At 50.2% G+C, this 20,977-nt stretch overlaps 2 protein-coding genes across 2 annotated transcripts in view; both read right to left on the reverse strand.

The window, feature by feature from the left end:
• Window positions 1–20,977, reverse strand: part of LOC136546138 (protein SUPPRESSOR OF QUENCHING 1, chloroplastic-like) — a 42,687-nt gene that overhangs the window by 9,682 nt on the left and 12,028 nt on the right. Inside the window, 11 exon segments of the mRNA XM_066538116.1 lie at window positions 632–668; window positions 909–1,001; window positions 8,169–8,276; window positions 8,369–8,490; window positions 8,575–8,624; window positions 9,102–9,259; window positions 10,339–10,432; window positions 11,440–11,504; window positions 11,792–11,893; window positions 12,026–12,223; window positions 16,879–17,001. Coding sequence (XP_066394213.1) covers window positions 632–668; window positions 909–1,001; window positions 8,169–8,276; window positions 8,369–8,490; window positions 8,575–8,624; window positions 9,102–9,259; window positions 10,339–10,432; window positions 11,440–11,504; window positions 11,792–11,893; window positions 12,026–12,223; window positions 16,879–17,001 — 1,150 coding nt within the window.
• On the reverse strand, window positions 12,915–16,701 carry LOC136546150 (uncharacterized). Its single transcript, XM_066538124.1, has one exon. It carries the CDS (start codon window positions 15,622–15,624, stop codon window positions 13,078–13,080), a length of 2,547 nt encoding a protein of 848 aa, XP_066394221.1. The 5' UTR covers window positions 15,625–16,701; the 3' UTR covers window positions 12,915–13,077.

The following is a 20,977-nucleotide window of genomic DNA, read 5'->3' on the forward strand; positions in this document are numbered from 1 at the left end:
CCTCTCTCTTGAGAGTTTATCACAAACACACACTAGGTTTTCCCTCTGGTGGACACACACAACTCTGCTCTGGTGGACACACACAAGTACAAGACAACAATTACTTGGGGTCTGTCATCAAGGAGCTTATCACATTGGCTCATCGGGGTACTGGTCGCAGAGGAACCGAAGAATTTTTCATAGTGCCTCCGAAGACTAAGTGGTACTGTTGGAATAGAATGCTTAACTATGGGGCGATAACCTATAATAATAAAGAGTTTAGTTATTAGTTGTTCCTAAGGGAGACTCACTCTCTGCTGACTCCCGAAAAAAAATCCACGTCTAGAAATCTGAATAATATTAAGTGCAGGTTAGTCAGGGTCATGTTAGCCTTGTTTTTGTTTTCCCTTCAGTTTTTGGTCTTTTAGACATGCTGTACTTTTTCTATCTGTTTTACTAACCAGACTTTCGTTGCAAATGAATTGATTGTAGAAGGGAAGTGAGGGTAGTGATAGGCAAAATAGAATCCAGATGAGATTTTTAGTTGCCAAATTCAGGAAACTAATTCTAGAGAAAAGATTATGCTATGGTATAAGTTGACTTGTATGACAGTTATAGTAATTAACTGAAAATGAATAAATACCGAAATTACCATCTCCAACTTCAACAAGTCCTGCTGGCTCAGAAAGTTGCATCCAGAAAATTTTAAAAAAATGTCATCGAGCTGTTCCTAGTCACAATTATTTGTTTGTCACAATAAGAAAAGAAAGTAGAGTGCTCAAGAAAGCAACACCCTCTACCTAACTAAAGACTACAATTAAGCTAGATAGCAAGTAATGCGAATCATGTCATTTGATTTGCATCATAGACCTATCAGAAATTGTCAACTTAAGGAAAGAAGAAAAAATGTGGTCTAAGTTTTAGCTCACTTGAGCTGCCAAGCCTGGACCATCCTTGTATCCTGCACGCCCAGTTCCAGCAATAGTTGTAACTTTTCTTGTGACGGGATCTAGCCTTTTTATCTGCCATTTCAGATTAGGATAAGAAAAAACGAGAATGAATTAGAAAAAAGGCACATAATATAATACATTATTTATTAACAACTAATTTTGCAGATATGGAACTGCTCCATTATGAAATCTAGAACTGGAAAAATGGACTATGTGCGCTGTTGGTATTTTAAAACCTGGTTCCATTCAACTCTAGCCTACCCCAACTTGTTTGGGACTTAAAGGCTTTGTTGTTGTTGTTGTTGTTCCATTTACTTGCAACATTGGACTAGTAATTAGTTTAATATAACCATTTTTCCACAATTACAGTCGCCTATGCCTTATGCGACAAGCATTACCTTTAACAGGGTTGTCATGCCATCGTCTAAGTGTTGACTAATACTCCCTCCGTCCCAAAAAGAATCCACATCTCGCTTAAAAAAGTTTGACTCATGTGCATTCTGTTAGAGATGGAGGGAGTAAGTCATTGAGCACACAAAGGTCCTCAACCGTTCCCAGGAAGGTGCAAGATGTTCAACTGGGATAGGAGAAAACTGGTTGTTTATCTATTTGTTTTGGGTGGGTGGGAGACCTGGATCCTACCGTCTGACAGTAATTATCATGTTATCGTTGTCAGCTGGTTTCGCACAGGATGGGACTGTTAGAAGGATAGGAGAAAACTGCCAAAGTTATTGCATTAACTTACTCTATAAGTTTATACACAAGAGGTTTAGTGCTGGATATTCTGGGCCCTACATAATGGCTGTAATCAGTACAAGCTGTTAGTCGCTGAATTCTTACTCTTAGTAGTAGCAGAATTCTTACTCTCATCGAGAGAGGATGACACTAGGAGTTGAGATAATTTTCTAGATTATTTCTCACACAAATGTCATGCCAACCTGAGGGGTTGGGGATACATATTTATATGCTGCTAACCAGCCAAACATATGCCAAAATGCTAGATGCTAACATGCTGTCCTAAAACAGATGCTGTCCTAGATGCTAAGATACTGTCCTAGCCAGTCAAGGATGCTGTCCTTTATGGGCAGCAAGACCACCATGCAGCCACAAGGACCATATGCTGCAGCCCCACAAAGACCAGTCAACATAGAGACTTATCCCATCATTCTCCCTCTAAGTCTTGTGTGTCGTCTTGTGGGAAAGTTGAACCATCCCGGTCCTAGAGCAGAGCTCAAGGAACTTGATCCTCCCAAGAGGCTTGGCAAGCAGGTCCGCAAGCTGGTCCTTGGTGTTGATGTAGCTTGCCTTGATGCTCCCTTCCTCCAAACAGCCTCGGATGAAGTGGTACCTCACCCGGATGTGCTTACTCCGTTCATGGAAAACGGGGTTCTTTGCCAGGGCCAGAGCGGACTTGCTGTCCATCCTGAGCTCCACCGCTCTAGTGTCTCTGCCAAGGAGATCACCAAGCAGTCGAGCGAGCTAGAGCGCCTGAGTCAAAACGGTGGAGACCGCTATGTACTCGGCCTCGCAGCTGAACAGGGCCACCACCTGCTGCTTGACCGACTGCCAGCTAACGAGGCACTTGCCGAGGAGGAAGAGGATCCCGCTCGTGCTCTTGCTGGTGTCGATGTCACCGGCGTGGTCGCTGTCGCTGTACCCAACGAAGTGTGCCGCCCCAGGGCACCTATGGTAGTAGAGGCCGTGGCCGAGAGTCCCCGCAACGTAGCGGATGATCCTCTTCACAGCCTGCTGGTGCTCCGTCGTCGGTCGCTGCATGAACTGACTAACGTAGCCGACGGAGAATGCCAAGTCCGGCCATGTGTGGACGAGGTAGTGAAGGCTCCCCATAAGACGCCGGTACTACGTAGCGTCCACCTCCTCCGTCGTGCTGTCGCGGCTCAGCTTCAGCCTCTCCATCGGAGTGAGAGCTGGGTTGCAGTCGGTGAGCCCGGCTAACTCAACGACGCGCTTGACGTAGGCGGTCTGTCGAAGCGTGATCCCGGAGTCATCCTGGTGCACCTCGATTCCCAGGTAGAAGTAGAGAAGCCCCAAGTCACTCATCTGGAAGGTGGCCTTCATCTCTTCCTTGAATGCCGCCACCTCCGCATCCTTGGTGCCAGTGATCATCAAGTCGTCGACGTAGACACCCACCGGCAGAGCATTTCCTCCACTGCCCCGTCGGTAGATGGCCGCCTCGTGCGGGCTTTGCTCGAAGCCCATCCCCTTTAGCGTGGAATCCAACTTGGCATTCATGCCCTCGGTGCCTGCCGCAAGCCATAGAGGGCCTTGCGCAGGAGGAGCACCTTGCCCTCCTTGCCGGGGATCGCAAATCCCGACGGCTGGTGCATATAGACCTCCTCCTTCAAGTCGCCGTTAAGGAACGCCGACTTGACGTCCATGTTATGAACACACCAGCCCTTCTGGGCAGCTAGTGCAAGGAGGAGTCGCACGGACTCCATCCGTGCCACGGGAGCAAAGGCGTCATCGAAGTCGACCCTCTCCTGCTGCACGAAACCTCGTGCCACCAAGCGAGCCTTGTGCTTGGCGATGGTGCCGGCTTCATCCCTCTTCAGCTTGTACACCCACTTAAGCTTAAGGGTGATTGCGCTGTGGCCCCGAGGAAGGTCAGCAAGCTCCCAGGTGCGGTTCTTCTCAATCGCATCCATCTCCAACTGCATCGCAGCGCGCCATGCCGCGTGTCTTTCGGTCTCAGCAAACGACCGAGGCTCGCCGTTGTCACACGCAAGGTGCAACTGCGCCTCCAGGTCGTGAGGCACCAGTCCCGGCACCGGCTGGTCGCTGAGAAGGTTCTCCATCATACGGTACCGCAACGGCTCGCCGTCGTGGTACGCGTCGATGCGCTCCTCGTCGTGAGAGAGCGGGGTAGCAAGCTCAACCGGGCTGTGCTCGACACGAGCTGGTGTTGGAGTAGACGTGCCCGGAGAGGTGCCTGTCGGTGCTGGACCGCGTGGCGGTGCCGGCTGTGGTGGAGCCGGCGAAGAACTCATCGCAGCCGAGGTCCTGGCTGGAAAGCGTGGTGCTGTCGGAGTAGCAGGCGCCGGGGTCGGTGGAGGCTCAGGGACTGGGGTAGACGCGCTCGTCGAAGAAGAGCTGCCTACTTCCCAAGCTCCCTCGAAGTGAACGTACTTGACAGTGAAGTCGTCGTACGTCGGAGCCGAGCCATCGTCCACCGCCTTGTCTCACGCCCATCTTCGCCCTTCGTTGAACACAACGTCGCGCACCGTGCACACACGCTGTGTCTTTGGGTCGAGGATGCGGTAGGCCTTCGAGCCCTCCGTGTAGCCGATGAACACTCCCGGAGTGCTCCTGTCGTCGAGCTTGCTGATGTGGCCAAGCTCCTTGGCGAACGCGAGGTAGCCGAAGACCGGCAAGTGGGAGACCGCCGACTAGCGCCCATGCCAAGCCTCGTACGGCGTCCTGCCGTCGAGCGCCTTGGTAGGCGAGCGGTTGAGGATGTAGACGACCGACACCACCGTCTCTCCCCAGAAGACAGCCGGCATCCCCCTGCTTGAGAAGGGCCCGAGCCATCCACACAACCGTCTGGTTGCGCCGCTCGACGACGCCGTTCTGCTGCGGGCTGTACGGCGCGGAGTAGTGGCGCTGAATGCCCTTATCGGCGCAGTACGACGCGAATTCAACCGCCGTTGTCGGTGTGCAGCTTGCGGCCGCACTCCGCCTCCACAGCAGCCTTCGCACGCCTGATGGCGTCCGCAGCCTCTCCCTTGCTGCCGAGGACCATCACCCACATGTAGCGGGAGAGGTCGTCGACGAGCAGCAGGAAGTAGCGTCGTCCTCCCGGTGTGGCCAGTGTCACCGGGCCACACAAGTCCCCGGGCACAAGCTCGAGCCTCTCCTTGGCTCGAAAGCTCGCCCGCTGGGGAAAGGGGAGTCGCCTCTGCTTCGTCAACACGCAGACGTCGCAGAGCTGCTCCACATGGTCGAGGCACGGCAGGCCTCGCACCATCTCCGTGGCACTGAGCCGCTTCAGGGCCTCGAAGTGAAGGTGCCCGAAGCGCTCGTGCCACTGCCACGTCTCGTCATCCCGACGAGCGACGAGGCAGAGGGGTTGTGCCACCTGCACGTTAAGGACGTAGAGTCGATTTGCGCTTCTGGTTACCTTGGCAAGAAGGCGACGACGGCGATCCCAAATCCTGATGACTCCATCCTCAACCACCACGTGCAAACCGTTCTCATCCAGCTGTCCCAAGCTGATGATAGAGTTCCTCAACGCGGGGATGTAGTAGACTCCAGTGAGCAGCCTGTGCTCACCAGACACGGCGGTGAAGGTGACGGAGCCGACGCCCTTGATCTCCACGCCGGAGGCATCCCCAAACTTGACGGAACCTCGGATGCTGGAGTCAAGCTCGGTGAAGAACTCCCATCGACCGGTCATGTGATGGGTGGCGCCGCTGTCGAGGCACCACCCGTCAGTCTTGTCGTTGCCGGAGCCGTCGCCGAGGAGGGCGTGTGCTTTTGGCTCGTCAAGGTGTGGGAGAGCCGCTGCGGCCGGTGCCGCTGGAGGTAGCTCGATGCTTGCATGTGCCATGAACAGAGCCGGCTCCTCCGCCTGTGCGACATGGGCCTGGCCGCGTCGTGGCTGTCGACAGTCCTTGGCCCAATGGCCAAGCTGTCCGCAGTTGAGGTAGGTGTCGTCTCGTGCCGGCTTGTGCTTGCTGGCGGTGCTGCCCTGGGCGCCTCCGCGGGCATCACCCTCGGCACGTCCTCGCGGCTTGCCACGCTTGCGACCGCCTGTCGCGGAAGAAGGCTCCCCCTTCTTCCGGTTACCTTGGCAGGCAACCCACTGCCCCCGAGTGAGAAGCAGCTTCCTGCCAGTGGTGATGGCCCCCGAGACTATGGCTCATCGCTATCGACGACCTTGAGGCGACCTATCGCCTGCTCGATCGACATCGTGGAGAGATCTAGCAGAGACTCGATCGAGCGAGCCATCTGCTTGTACTTCTCGGGGACGCAGCGGAAGAGCTTTACGACAGCTCTCTCCTCGCCGAACTGCACCATCTTCTGCAACAGAGTGTTTAGACGGAGAGCAAAGTCATTAACATCCTCACCTGGCTTGAAGGCCAGGTTCTCCCACTTCCTGCGAAGTGCCTGCAGTGTGGACTTGTGGGCGCGGTCGCTGCCGATGCGTGCCGCAGCAATGGCGTCCCAAGCCTCCTTGACAGTCCGCTTGTTCGTAAGCGAGAACTACATCTCGGACGGGACTGCAGCGATGAGGGCATCCAACGCCCGTCGATCCTGGTCGTAGTCGACGTCGCCGTATCGGACTGCCTCCCACATGTGCCGCACCTAGAGCTTTACCCTCATCACCGCAGCCCACTCGACGTAGTTGGTCTTAGTGAGGGTAAGCCACCCACCGCCGGGCCGACATCCCTGACAACAGCCTGGAGCCCGTGGTAACCACGGTACCGATCCGGGGAGAGAGAGCCACGCTGCCTGTGAAGGCCGCGCCCTCCATCGACCCGTCCGCCACCGTTGCTGTGCGCGCCTCCTCCAGGAGCGCCGCCGGCGCGTCCGCGCCTGTCTGGGCTGCCACCGCGCTCGTGGACGTGCGCGGCTGCCCACTACGCCGCCCGCGCTCGCGCTGCCTCCCTCCCCAGCAGCTCGAGGTCCGAGTCGGCGCTGTCGTCAGCAGAAATGGAGCTGCTGATGCCGCCGCCGCACGCGCTGCATCCGCCGCCGCCGCCGCTTCCGCCTCCGCTCTGGCTGCTGCCAGCTCCGCCGCTGCCAGCTTCGACGCCCTTGCCGCCGCCGCAGCGGTCTCTGCTGCCGCTCGCTCGCGTTCCTCTGCCGCGGCAAGTTCGGCCTCCTGCCGATGCCGCGTGCTCGAGGCGACCGAGCGCTGAGACTGTCCTACGGACATGACGCGCTACCGGGGCGCTGCTGCGTGGGGAGAGGGCTGCTTCAGACGAGCTGTGCGCAGAGGGAGAGGAGTGAGCAGGAGCGGCCGGAGCTGCTGCTACTCCCAGCTGGGGCTGTTGCGAGGTTAGGAAAGGAGATGAGCAGGAGATGCTCAGGCTACAGGATAGTACGGCTCTGATACTAGTTATTAGTCGCTGAATTCTTACGCTTGGTAGTAGCAGAATTCTTACTCTCATCGAGAGATGATGACACTAGGAGTTGGGGCAATTTTCTGGTTTATTTCTCACACAAATGCCATGCCAACCTTAGGGGTTGGGGATACATATTTATAGGCTGCTAGCCAGCCAAGCATATGCTAAGATGCTAGATACTAACATGCTGTCCTAGATGCTAAGATGCTGTCCTAGCCAGTCAAGGATGCTGTCCTTGATGTGCAGCAAGACCACCATGCAGCCACAAGGACCATATGCTGCAGCCCCACAAAGACCAGCCAACACAGAGACTTATCCCATCACAAGCATCGATGTCACATCTGGAAGTCAGCATAAGCAGTGCTATGGCCCTGTTCGTGTGTGCTTAAACCCGGCTTGATCCGCTTCTTTTTTTCATCCGGAACAGTGTTTTCCTCACAAATTCCTTCAGATTCATCCAGATTCCTCCAAGCGAACGGGGCCATATGTGATTAGGAGTATCTGTCCTGCTGACCGGTACATCAAGGGGGAAGTGAGAGAGGACTACAAGAACTCTGGAACGAAACTATAGTTGGAAAAGTATCAGGAGCTGCAGGGGGAACGCGAGATGCAGCAATGTAGTTGGAGGACCTGGAGCAGAAGGTGATGTGTCAGAAACTGAAACAGGAGGCACAATTGGAGTCACAGACTCACAGTAAAGGAAACAGGAGAAGATGGAACTAGGGGGCAGGGAGAAAGCAAGAACTAGAGGCCTAGGAACCATACTCTGTACCATGTCAGAAGAAGAGGATAGGGAGAACATCTATGGCCCCAGACTCTGGGCTAGAAGGACAACTTAGGGTGTTTGGATCCAGGGACTAAAGTTTAGTCCTTGTCACATCGGATGTTCGGATGCTAATTAGGAGGACTAAACAACGAGCTAATTATAAAACTACTAATTGTAGAAGCCGTGGCTAATTCGCGAGACAAATCTATTAAGCCTAATTAACCCATCATTAGCATATGTTTACTGTAGCACCACGTTGTCAAATCATGGATTAATTAGGCTTAATAGATTCGTCTTGCAAATTAGCCTCAATCTGTGCAATTAGTTTTGTAATTAGCTACACACATATCTTACGCTTGACAGGTGTCAAAATAAGGTTACTACCTTATGATTGTAGGAATCAGCTATATATAGTTGATTGTCACTGGCATAAGCAACACCCAAGGGATGTTGGAGTAGTACATCTGAGCCAGTCCCATCATAATCTCCAAACTGAAGAGACAAAAGTATCCGACTTAAAAATGCCCAGACAGATTAGCATCAAATAAATTAACAGAACATCTTTTGTATTAGGAGACAAATACCCTAAACAAATTTTCTGGAAATACTGGATCTCCTCCAGCCAGCAATCTTGAGCCTCCTGTCTTCAAATTAACAGCTCGAATGGAACTGCTTTCACTATCAGCAACAAATAACTCCTGCATTTCTGTGATAAAAATTCCTGTAAGTCCTATACTCAGTGCCATCAGATCAGAAACAGAACGGGAAAAACGGAGTCAACAGTCAATACCAGAAGCTAATGAAATCCCAGAAGGCTGTGCAAACGATGTGCTGGTGGCACTGCAACATAAATTTGAATTTTCAGAAAATAAATTCAAAACTTCAAAGGACTAACCAAATCAAGCGCAAGGATGTGCAGGAGCCAAATGAACACATTAAAGGAAGAAAAGTCTTAGGCTGATCACATAAGAAGCAAGCCTGTACGCTAAGATCTGGAATGGTTATTCTACTTCAACTTTCATGGCAATTAGCATAAAAAAGGAACTAAACATGGCTTCAAGCTGTCAAATAGGGCCTGTTTCGCTGTTTGGAATAGCTCTAGCTCCAAGATCCATACAGGATTTGCAGCTTGTAGGATAAAATAAAGTGGTTTAAACATATGCATTTATCACAGGAAAATATCGCTAAAGACATCATTAACCATCCATCAGATAGCAACCGTCATTAAGCGTCTTCATAAACATATTACTACGCTGTAGGACCAATTAGAACAGCACATTTAGAACTTTCCTGACAGATAATGCCAGAATGTGTTACCTTGAGCCATTCAGATTCCTCTCGTAGCCATCACCGCTAATAACTTTGGTTACTCCATCACGTACATTGTGCTTCCAGATCTGGTGTTGCCCAGCCATTGCAATATACACGGTCTCATCTGAGGGATCGTAGCATACATCCCATGGTGAATTTAGGACCTGCATGAACACTTCCAGTCAATTTCTGCTCTATCTACTGTAAGCAAAGATATGATAAAGTCAAGAGTGCTGGATTAATCCATTAATCAAGACCTATAGGTGAAGCATTACTGAATTACATGGACAATGACTTGACCCCCTCAATTTTCAGATAAACCCTGACTCACCCCCAAATATCTTCCATTGCTTACATGCATGGTCATTTGCCTCTTATTTCATCAATATATAAGATGGTGTGGTATGGTGTTGGTTGATGAATTGAGCCTGGTACATAATCCTTGTGCGTTGTGACTAGAAAACTATAATGTACTTTCAAAATGTTATGATAAATTATGAACTTGAATTTATAGTTTAAAGTATAAATATTTTGAAGACAGATTGCTAGAATGAACATGACTCTCACTAGTTACCTATCCCAACTTCCCATGATATGGAGTCAGTTGGTTCAGCACGCTGCCATCTAAGTATCATAGTCTATTTGGTTGAAAGCCAGAATAGGGTGCATTGGAGTTGATCAAATACGTCTAAATTTACTGAACGTAAAGTATGTTATGGAACATAAGTTATACAGTCGACATCCCTAGACACAGGTAATTCGAATTTGTAAAGGGTTACGTATCTTGTAAACAAACAAGTCAACTTGTAAACAAACAAGTCAACGAATCATGGATCTAAACCATCTAAGGCATCTCTAACTACTAGTACCAGACTACCAGAGTATCTGCAAGTGTTTGTGGATTAGACCACGACAGGGTTTCATTATGAGAATATGAGCAAGAACTCATGTCTTTATACAGACCAGCGATATTGTGGCTATACTTGTCTGATATATCATGTTCAAATATCAAATCTTATAGGCTGATTGCTGGACTATGCTCCTTGCAGTCAAGACAAGCTATTGATACTTGCAGCTAGTTCCCAACTAAATTTCCTGTTCCTCTAACAGGCACGAATGCCACTTGAGGGTGAACCAAACAGTGTTAGTAACAAACCACGTGGCTTATAGAAGTTGCATGCAGAAGTGTTTAGTTTCTGGTATGATGATTCCAGAGTAGTCAGGAAAAAAAATCAGAGCATGCCTGGTTTGTTCCTTGACCTCCTCCTTTGTAATCAGATCCTTTCGTCCCATTTCCAGCTAGTGTTCTCACAGTCTCGTCCACAAAATTAATTTCTCTAAAACGAAAAGAAGGCATATTTTTTTAGATTAGGAAAAGAAGGCATTGAGAGCAGAACACAACACAGATCTGAGCACATACTTAAACTATGCTAATCAAAATATTAAAGGAATAACTGCTTGAAAAAAACATCAAACAAACACCATGGCTGAACAAATGTTCCAACCTAAAGGATTTTTTTTAAAGTATTATGCACTTCTTTGGTTTGTTTATGAAATTATACATACATGATCCCTGAGAAATTAAATGTACGGCCTTCTGACATCGTCAGGCAACATGAAGTGAAAAGAGAACTTGATAAGAATCAGGAACTTAAAGAAGAAAACCCTACACAGGCAAACAATCAACTCATCGATAACTGAGAGCTCTTGATTTGAATACCTTTATTACTTTGCTTGGACTTAAAAAATAGAAAAAAAAATATAGATTTCTAAGTTTAATAGTTGCATTGAGAAGTCTTGTAGCCAAAGCTAACGAGGTGACTACCTAAAGCTGTTGCAGTGGAGGGGGAGGGTAGGTGAGAAAATAGTTTGTTTGGACCCATTGTTTTATATATACATCAAAAAAACTATAGGGTTGTATGTACCATGGCCACCATATCATAATCATGTTTGTAGAAATAGTTTTGTGGAACTTTGCATACACATCCAAACAGTCTCAAAGGTCAGCTCATCAACGGAAATACCAAAATTACTTTTCGTATGAGAACAGGACACCTGATACATCCCAAGTACTCAACCTAGCCACGTAGCCTGCTTGATATAACTCCCTACTCCTAAGCCCAGGTACCACTTTCCTGGGTGTGTTTTTAGTTTTATGTTCTGATACACTGGTAAAACTGTGGAAGGCACAAGTGACAAGGAAAACAAGTTTGAATATAACTACCAATAGCATAAAAGAGGAGTGAGTGTGAATCAAATTGCACAACGGCACAGGTCACTAGTAAGTCATTTTACAAGTTAACAGAAACTGAATGATCTAATTGAATTCAGCGGAGGTACTTACCGCAGCGCGTGGTTCTCAGTGTCTGCAACATACAAGATATTCCTTTTGGAATTGTAAGCAAGACCCTGCAATAGGTGGCAAGGAATAGTTGTATGACATTACATGCATGACAAAAGAAAGTTCAGATCAAGGAGATTTAAATAATTTTGTCTCAAAAAAGATAGGCCTAAGAAAAAGAGCATCAGTTCAGAACTTCAGAGCATGCTGGACAATGCACAACACACTCCATTCGACTCAGCAACAATTGGGTATGGATGACTACTATAGCCAAGTTATCTCAAACGTCAAGAGCACATAACATGTTTCTGTAAGAGCGATATCTATTGTATGTCAACAATAGTTGTTTCCTCACCTGAGGGCGGTTAAATAGGGCAGCATCAAATGGGCCATCAAGCAATCCTTCCTCAGAACTCCCAACTTGACATATGAACTGCCCTTCCAAGTTGGTCACCACCTTAATCACAGAAGAGAGAAATAAGGCTTTATTAGTAAAAAGAACAAAATCAATTTTCTATGATAAGCAAATCAATCTAACTGATGTGCCATATTGGTAGAAACCTAAAAGAATAAGAACAAAGATACTCACAATTCGATTATGATTGCTGTCTGATATGAATAATCGATTGTTTTGCACATCAACAGCAAGTTTCCCAGGAAATTTGAGAGGCGAAGTTAGTAAACGACTATCCTTGTCCTTTTCCAATGCCAAGGGAAGGGGGTCATTTTGTAACAGTTCCTTCTCTTCATAAAATTCAAGTGCTGCACCAATTACTTCATCCAGATCCTGAAAAGAGCATGAATAAATAGATTTTGCTGACATGAAGTATCAACATGACAACATACAGACAATAACTACGATGAAACAAGGCTAGATAAGTTGGGTGAGGGGGGCAGGAGCACCACCATTAGATTGAGTAGAGGAAAAAGTTTATGTACAAGTCTTGGAAATGATTTTATTCGACATGGAAAATATGGAGTTTTTCTCAACTACAGTAACGAATTTTTAGTTTATGTGCTTTAGCGAATAACGCTTATGCGATACATATACTCCTAAGTTTCAAAATATTTACCTCGTTTACTGGGAACTACAGTTTCAGAAAACTCAGCCCCTTCAGTTTTGCAATTTGCATATTATACTGCTGAAATTACCAACTGAAAGTTGCTGGGTGGTTGAAATATATCAATTACCAAATTTAAGCATGGCACAACTCCATTAAATATTACACATCTTTACCTCCATCATCTGTGCATATAAGATAGTTGGACAAACACTGTGAATGGAAGTGGTAATAATCAAGCAACCACCAGCAAGAATTAGTACACACCAAAAGGTGCGATATTTGAGCAGGTGTTATCCAGAGCCACATATTGGACAAGATTCTGGGGCTCCGTCTAGTGGCTGCATGTGTCTAGAATCTCGATGGCACAAAGCATCACATAACAGCACAAAGCACGATCGAAGAACCTATCTCATATAGTAACTTAACAACATGCTATTATTTGGTGGTGTCCACACATCACATAACAGCACACAAAGCACAATCAAAGAACCACTCACTACTATTACACAACAGACTCACAAACTCAATCACTCACTACCTAACTAGGCATCGTATTCCAGCAGCTGTCTGGCAGGGATCAGAACCCGACTCCAGTTGCGTTCAGCGGCCGATGGCGGTCCTTCCAGAAGCAAGCGTCAGGTGCCAACCGTGCTGATGATCGCATCGGCTCCGACTTGCACCTTTTCAGAACGAACGGGGCGTAGGCTGCCGCATTGGTGACCGGCGGCACCTCCAGCTTCAGCTTCTGTTCTGTTGTAGCTGGTTTGAGTGGTGGTGTCTTCTGGGCAACTGGACATGGCATGGGCACAGCTGAGTTGACCGTCGATGGATCTTTGCTCTCTTGTACATCGTTCACAATGGTGGAGCCTTCAGCATTCTCCTTTTTTTCAGTCTCCACTGTTCCAGTAACAGAAGCCTTCTGTTGCTGGTGATTGCGGTTATTCTTGCCCTGGTAAGACTTCCAATGGACAAAGTCGGTGCTGCAGACCCATGTTTCCTTGGAGACCTCCATGGAGAGCTTTGGCTCATACATCATCAACAGGAGGCAATCTGGTAACTCGCCACTCTTCTTCCTCCTCTGTATCACTGGTCCTGCCCCACCTTCACACTCTTCTGCTCTAGTTTCTACTTTCTCTACTTCCTGGTTCGTTTCCTCATACTGTGTTTTTCCTTCTTCCTCTACATTCTCAGTAGTTTCTTCTTCCTTCCCATCGTCATAGGATTCTTGTCCTTCTTCTGCACTGTTTGGAGCAACATCACAATCTTTCTCTGACTCTGCCTCAGAAGAAGTCTTCTTCCCCTTTCTGGATGCCATCAGCACCTTAGGCTCCGCAACAAGATGCTCCTGTTCAATCGAGAAGCTCCACCTCCGGCCATCTCTATCAATGGAGAAACTAGCTCTCCTTGAATCCTTCAAGCTCGAGAAGCTAGACCGCCGTGCCTCCGTCTCGGCTGAGAAGCTGTGCCGCCTGCCAACCCTATCACTGGACGATGAGGCCCTGCTGCTAGTGCTAACACGCCTCCTGCTACTCAACCGTCGCAATTTGGTGCGATCCTCCTTCAGAGCTGCCGAGGGAGAATAACTGCTGATTGACCTCCTCCCCTTCATCTCTTCCTCAACTTTCTCTTGTGCTGGAACTTCTTCCTCACTGGCCACCATCTCCACCATGTCTGGCCCTTGGTTTTCCCTCTCTGTAACTTCTCCCAAAGGAACCTCCAAACCGGCATCTTTCCGAACAAGCTGTGCTTCCTCTACCCCTACTACTCTGCAGGATGCATCTTCCTTTTCTTCCACAAGATCTCCACATTTAGAACTCTCTTCAGCTTCTGTTTTTGCTTGATCTATCTTCCCTGCTTCAGCGCCATCATTTTCATCACAACCACACTCTTCACATTTCAAATCTTTGACAGAAACAGCTGAACTGCAAGCTTCATCTTTGCACTCCACTGGCTCAGCCTCCGCCTCAGCCTCAGCCCCAGCCTCAGCCTCAGCCTCCTCTTCCTCTTCCTCTTCTTCCTCATTGTCGTTGAGGCACTCAGCCACCTCATTGTCCACCTGCTCCACGGTAGCTGCAGCTGGAGACCCCCAGAAGCGGGTGGCAAGAGCAGCCATGCGAACTGGGTCTGACCGGCAGCGCATTAGCAGCAGTGCATTCCTCGGGGGGATGCAGACGCTCACCCTCCCCTCTTCTTCCTTCCCCACCACCAAGATCTCATCTTTCTTCTCCACCTCCACCTCCCCCACCATCACAGCCTTCTCCTCCTCGACATCCCACCCTTCCATGACGAGCCCCACTTCCGATGCTCTCATCTCTTCTGCAGGCACAACGGCGGCTCCCTTGCCGACCTCGTCGTCCTCCTCCTCCTGGATCGCCAGGAGGCACCTCGCCACGGCAGCACCGCACAGCCAGCTACCCCCAGCAGGAGCGCCCTGCCGCCACTTCTTACCACGGTGTGCGTCGGCGGAGAGCGCGCCCCGCTCGCCTGCTCCGCCAGGCCGAGACGGCGAGCAGAGCGAGCGACCGCCGCAGGAGCCAAATGTCTTGAGTGCCTCGCAGATGTTGACCGGGATCTGGTACACCCAGCCCTGGTTCTTGCCCTGGGGCCCGTCCCGGTCGTCGCCGGAGCGGCGGAAGCTGACCTCCGCGCTACCGCCTCCACCGACTCCGCCGCGCCTAGAGCGGGAGCGCAGCGCGGCGGCGGAGGCGTGCTTGGGCTTGCGCTTACCGCCCTTGACGCGGACCTGGCCGATGCAGGTGACCTTGGGGGAGGACGGCTCGGCAGGTTCGAATCCGCTCCGACCGCGGCGGCCACCGCCGGTGGACCCGGACGGGAACATTGGGGACTGGCCGCCCTTGAGGCTGCCGCTGTTGCGGAGGCGGCGGCTAAGTGAGGGGTGCAGAGGCGGGGCTGGCACTGCCTCAGCTCCGCTTGCGCTGGCACTGCCGCGGCCGGGGCTGAGGAGCTTGGAGGAGCTGGAGGGGCGGAGGGAAGACTGCGCGCTGCCGCCGGCGACGGAAGCGGCGGAGGCAGCGGAGGGGCGGGAGGTGAAGCAGATGAAGAGCTCCGTGCCACCTCCGCCGCCGCCGCCGCCACCCCGGTCCAAGTGCTTCTTGCGGCGCATGAGGGGGGAAGGAGGAGGGTGTGAGGCTTGTGAGCTCTCTCACTCTCTCTGTCTCTCTCTTGCTTTGCTGCACCCTGCAATGCCGCTGCTGGGCGCCTGCAGCTTGGGCTGCGCTGGTCCGCTAGATGCGGTCGCCGGTGGGGAAGGGAATAATTAGGGTTTGTTGGTGGTGCGCTGGCAGTTTGTTGGTGACCGTGACTCTCACTGTGAGTGTGAGTGTGAGTGTGAGTGTGAGCGTGAGCTGTGGTCTGTGGATAGGGGGAGGTTGCAGGGTCAGGGCCTGACAGCCCTCGGGAGGTCTTGAAACGGTGAATTGTGTAGCCATGGCCCACGTGGCTGTGGTGGAGCCCACACTGTCGCTCCGATATACGAGCTTGATTGTCATTTGATTGACCCTTCGAAGCGAGAAAAGAAACTTCGTTTTCTCGGAAAAGAAAGAATTTTAGAAAACAGTCTTTGTGTTGTGAAAAGAGTTTGAACATTTCATGTCCATTCAAAAGCTATTCGCTCGAGCAAATCAAGCTCAAGTCTTGATATAACGGATCTACACGCCATCTCTAGCATAGTGATAGTTTCGTGGTCGTATTTTGTTAAGGAATTCTGTAGTGCTACTAGATTCCTATCATTTGTTTTTTTTTCTTGGGGGCCTGGATAACATAGATTTGTCTCGGAAAATTCCAAAACAGTTCATTTCTTTCCCCTCTTTTTAGATTCCTATCTTTAGCTCCAACCCCATCTCTAGTTCCTTAGAAAAATCCAAGCACTTTCTTCTTATATGCAGTGCCAGCAACCTAGAATTTGGGTTGTCTCGGACCCTGTTCAGCCATGAAACAGTGTTTTCCTCTCACGACATTTCAACATAAGTATCAGCATAAACTAAATTTCAGCATATGCCAAATTCCACCAGTTTAAAATAGCTGTATCATCTTTGGTAATCAGCCTATCGATCCTCCCTCAGCTCTCAGTCTCACCGTCGCTGGCTTCCCCTCTCCACCAGGGGCGACAATGTTTCCCCCTGCCAGGCTGCCACTGCCACTTCAAGGCTGCCGTCGACAGGATCCTGGCGGAACTCACGTCCGTCATGGACGCCTGATCGTCTTTGAAATAAGAATCTTGAAATAAATAGGGAGAGAATAGTTCGCATACTCTCTTGAAAAAAAATGGATTCCAAAAAATATTGTTTGCAAGATCGAAGGATGCAAAAGTAAAAAAGTGTACACCACAGTTATATTTTTCAAGAGAAATGTGTAATACCTTTCTATGGCCTTCACCTGATATCTGTGCTAGAACCTTTCCGTTGGGTCCAATAAGAACAAATGTAGGCCAAGAGTTCACACCCAGTTCTCTCCACAAGTACATATCACCGTCATTTACAACCTTCAAACATCTCAAGCAAGTGAGTCAAGAACTAAAGAAAAAGGACATCTCGAGTGAGTGAGTCAAGAACAAAAGAAAGAAAGAAAGGAAGCAATAAACAATGAGTTCACCAATCATAAGCAATACACAGTAAAGATGTATTTTCAATTGGTCCGGTACCTATGAGATATTCTATGGTATATTTAGGTTGTTTGAGTAGTATTCATGTGATGTTCAACGACGTATTTCAAAAAAAAAAGTTTTAGAAGTGAGGTCTTGGTTTGAAGAACTATATATCTTGTAAAAACACAAGGTGCAATCCAAATTTAACACAGTGACTTCAGCAAAAAAAAAATCTTTTTCCTTAAGACTTCCTATGCTTTGATACATCGCTCATACTCTCTGATAACTGGACCGTGCATGCTCCAAAGCCCAAAGTCTTAACACTGCCAATTATCTCCAGGCCTGGAGATGGTCAGCGCGGTACAGTGCTCCAACCAAGCTGACGCTAATAGGCCCCGGGGCATGCTCGCATTGTGGGAGCCTGGGAGGACACTCCAATGAGGATGGCAGCGGATCGCACCCTTTGGGTGGCTGAGTGCTCTCTCGGTCTCAACTCATAAGAGCGGTGTTGCAATCTGAACATGTGGACTTATAAAGTGTGGATTGATTTGTCCCCCGACCCCCCGTTATGTATTGCCTGATTGATTTCATCTAGCTTTCTTGGAGAGACCACAAGGGCGCAGTGGTTTCTTCTCATTGAATTGGTCCATCTACTGGCGAGCAGGAGGGCAAGGCGCCTGGACGAGGGCACGTTACCGATCACCACTGCCGATCTTATCCACAAGCCTGGTGGAGCTCGCAGAGGAGGGAACGTGCCTGATGCAGATTGATTGGTTGGAGTTTAGTCTTTCTTTTTTATTTTTTTGAATGAATCTTTTTATTTTTAAAAAACAAAACTTGTAGGAGCACTGCCATATCATATCATTGAGTTTAGTCTTTCTTGGTGGCATATCATATCATTGAGTTTAGTCTTTCTTCGTGGCAATGATAGGAGGATCCCACATTCATAGGGGCAAAAGAGACCTTTTTACAATGTTTCTCCCACCTCTACGGCCTGGATTTAAAATATATTTTATTAATAGACGTGGTGCCCAGGGCAAATAACTTATACGATCGTGGATTATAAGCTAAAACAATATTTTTCTCACACCAAACCAGCCAACAGTAAATAATTTACGATCGTTTATGACAAAACAAACAGGCTGCATATCTTACTAGTGCCCAGCAAGCAACAGAGGGTGAGAGGAGGATCCTGTCCTATGGCAACGGCCACACTTGGCAAGTGTCCTTTTGCAAAATTTGCATATACAGAATGTCAATGCAAAAATGCACTTGACAGTGTTAGTTGTTGAATTCTTACTCTTGGTAGTAGCAGAGTTCTTACTCTTATCGAGAGAGGATGAGACTAGGAGTTGGGGCAATTTTCTGGTTTATTTCTCGCACTAATGCCATACCAACCCCTCAATTTTTTGGTTTATTTCTCACACTAATGCCATACCAACCTGAGGGGTTGGGGATACATATTTATAGGCTGCTAGCCAGCCAAGCATATGCCAAGATGCTAGTCCTAGATGCTAGTCCCAGATGTTAGTCCTAGATGCTGTCCTAGAAGCTAGTCCTAGATGCTAAGATGATGTCCTAGCCAGTCAAGGATGCTGTCCTTACTGTAGCCCCATAAAGACCAGCCAACACAGAGACTTATCCATCATTCTCCTCCTAAGTCTTATGCGTCGTCTTGTAGGAAAGTTGAACCATCCCGGTCCTGGAGCAGAGCTCAAGGAACTTAATCCTCCCAAGAGGCTTGGTAAGCAGGTTCGTAAGCTGGTCCTTGGTGTTGATGTAGCTCGACTTGATGCTCCCTTCCTCCAAACAGCCTCGGATGAAGTGGTACCTCACCCGGATGTGCTTACTCCGTTCATGAAAAACGAGGTTCTTTGTCAGGGGCAGAGCGAACTTGCTATCCATCCTGAGCTCCACCGCTCTAGTGTCTCTGCCGAGGAGATCACCAAGTAGTCGAGCGAGCCAGAGCGCCTGAGTCGAAGCGGTGGAGGCCGCTATGTACTCGGCCTTGCAGCTGGACAGGGCCACCACCTGCTGCTTTGACCGACTGCCAGCTAACGAGGCACTTGCCGAGGAGGAAGAGGATCCCGCTCATGCTCTTGCTGGTGTCGATGTCACCGGCGTGGTCGTTGTCGCTATACCCGACGAAGTGTGCCGCCCCAGGGCACTTAGGGTAGTAGAGGTCGTGGTCGAGAGTCCCCGCAACGTAGCGGATGATCCTCTTCACAGCCTGCTGGTGCTCCGTCGTCGGTCGCTGCATGAACCGACTAACATAGCCGACGGAGAATGCCAAGTCCGACCGTGTGTGGGTGAGATAGCGAAGGCTCCCCACAAGACGCCGGTACTGCGTAGTGTCCACCTCTGTCGTGCTGTCGCGGCTCAGCTTCAGCCTCTCCTCCATTGGAGTGAGAGCTGGGTTGCAGTCGGTGAGCCCAGCTAGCTCAACGACGCGCTTGGCGTAGGTGGTCTGTCGAAGCCTGATCCCGGAGTCATCCTGGTGCACCTCGATTTCCAGGTAGAAGAAGAGAGGCCCCAGGTCACTCATCTGGAAGGAGGCCTTCATCTCTTCCTTGAATGCCGCCACCTCCGCATCCTTGGTGCCGGTGATCACCAAGTCATCAGCATAGACACCCACCAGCAGAGCATTTCCTCCACTGCCCCGTCGGTAGATGGCCACCTCGTGCGGGCTTTGCTCGAAGCCCATCCCCTTTAGCGTGGAATCCAACTTGACATTCCACGCCCTCGGTGCCTGCCGCAAGCCATAGAGGGCCTGGCGTAGGCGGAGCACCTTGCCGGGGATCGTAAATCCCGGTGGCTGGTGCACGTAGACCTCCTCCTTCAAGTCGCCGTTAAGAAACACCGACTTGACGTCCATGTGATGAACACGCCAGCCCTCCTGGGCAGCTAGCGCAAGGAGGAGTCACACGGACTCCATTCGTGCCACGGGAGCAAAGGCGTCGTCGAAGTCGACCCCCTCCTGCTGCACGAAACCTCGTGCCACCAAGCGAGCATTGTGCTTGACGATGGCGCCGGCTTCATCCCTCTTCAGCTTGTACACCCACTTAAGGGTGCTCGCGCGATGACCACGAGGAAGGTCAGCAAGCTCCCAGGTGCGGTTCTTCTCAACCGCATCCATCTCCAATTGCATCGCGGTGCGCCATGCCGCGTGTCTCTCGGCCTTTGCAAACGACCGAGGCTCGCCGTCGTCACATGCAAGGTGCAACTGCGCCTCCAGGTCGTGAGGCACCAGTCCCAGCACCGGCTGGTCGCCGAGAAGGTTCTCCATCGTACGGTACCGCAACGGCTCGCCGTCGTGGTACGCGTCGATGCGCTCCTCGTCGTGACAGAGCGGAGTAGCGAGCTCAACCGGGTTGTGCTTGACACGAGCTGGTGTTGGAGTAGACGTGCCCGGAGAGGTGCCTGTCGGTGCTGGACTGCGTGGCGGTGCCGGCTATGGTGGAGCCAGCGATGAACTCATCGCAGCCGAGGTCCTGGCTAAAGAGCGTGGTGCTGTCAGAGTAGCAGGCGCCGGGGTCGGTGGAGGCTCGAGGACTGGGGTCGACGCGCTCGTCGAAGAAGAGCTGCCTACTCCCCCAGCTCCCTCAAAGTGGACGTACTCGACAGTGAAGTCGTCGTATGTCGGAGTCGAGCCGTCGTCCACCGCCTTGTCCCACGCCCATCCTTGTCCTTCGTCGAACACAACGTCGTGCGCCGTGCGCACACGCTGTGTCTTCGGGTCAAGGATGCGGTAGGCCTTCGAGCCCTCCGCGTAGCCGATGAACACTCCCGGAGTGCTCCTGTCGTCGAGCTTGCTGATGTAGCTAAGCTCCTTGGCGAACACGAGGCAGCCGAAGACCCGCAAGTGGGAGACCGC

This window comes from Miscanthus floridulus, chromosome 1 (genome assembly GCF_019320115.1).
Source record: "Miscanthus floridulus cultivar M001 chromosome 1, ASM1932011v1, whole genome shotgun sequence".
Taxonomy (NCBI): domain Eukaryota; kingdom Viridiplantae; phylum Streptophyta; class Magnoliopsida; order Poales; family Poaceae; genus Miscanthus; species Miscanthus floridulus.

What these genes read in the sequence shown, in the direction of transcription:
- LOC136546150 (XM_066538124.1), bottom strand. Translation starts at nt 15,624, where the DNA reads ATGCGCCGCAAGAAGCACTTGGACCGGGGTGGCGGCGGCGGCGGCGGA.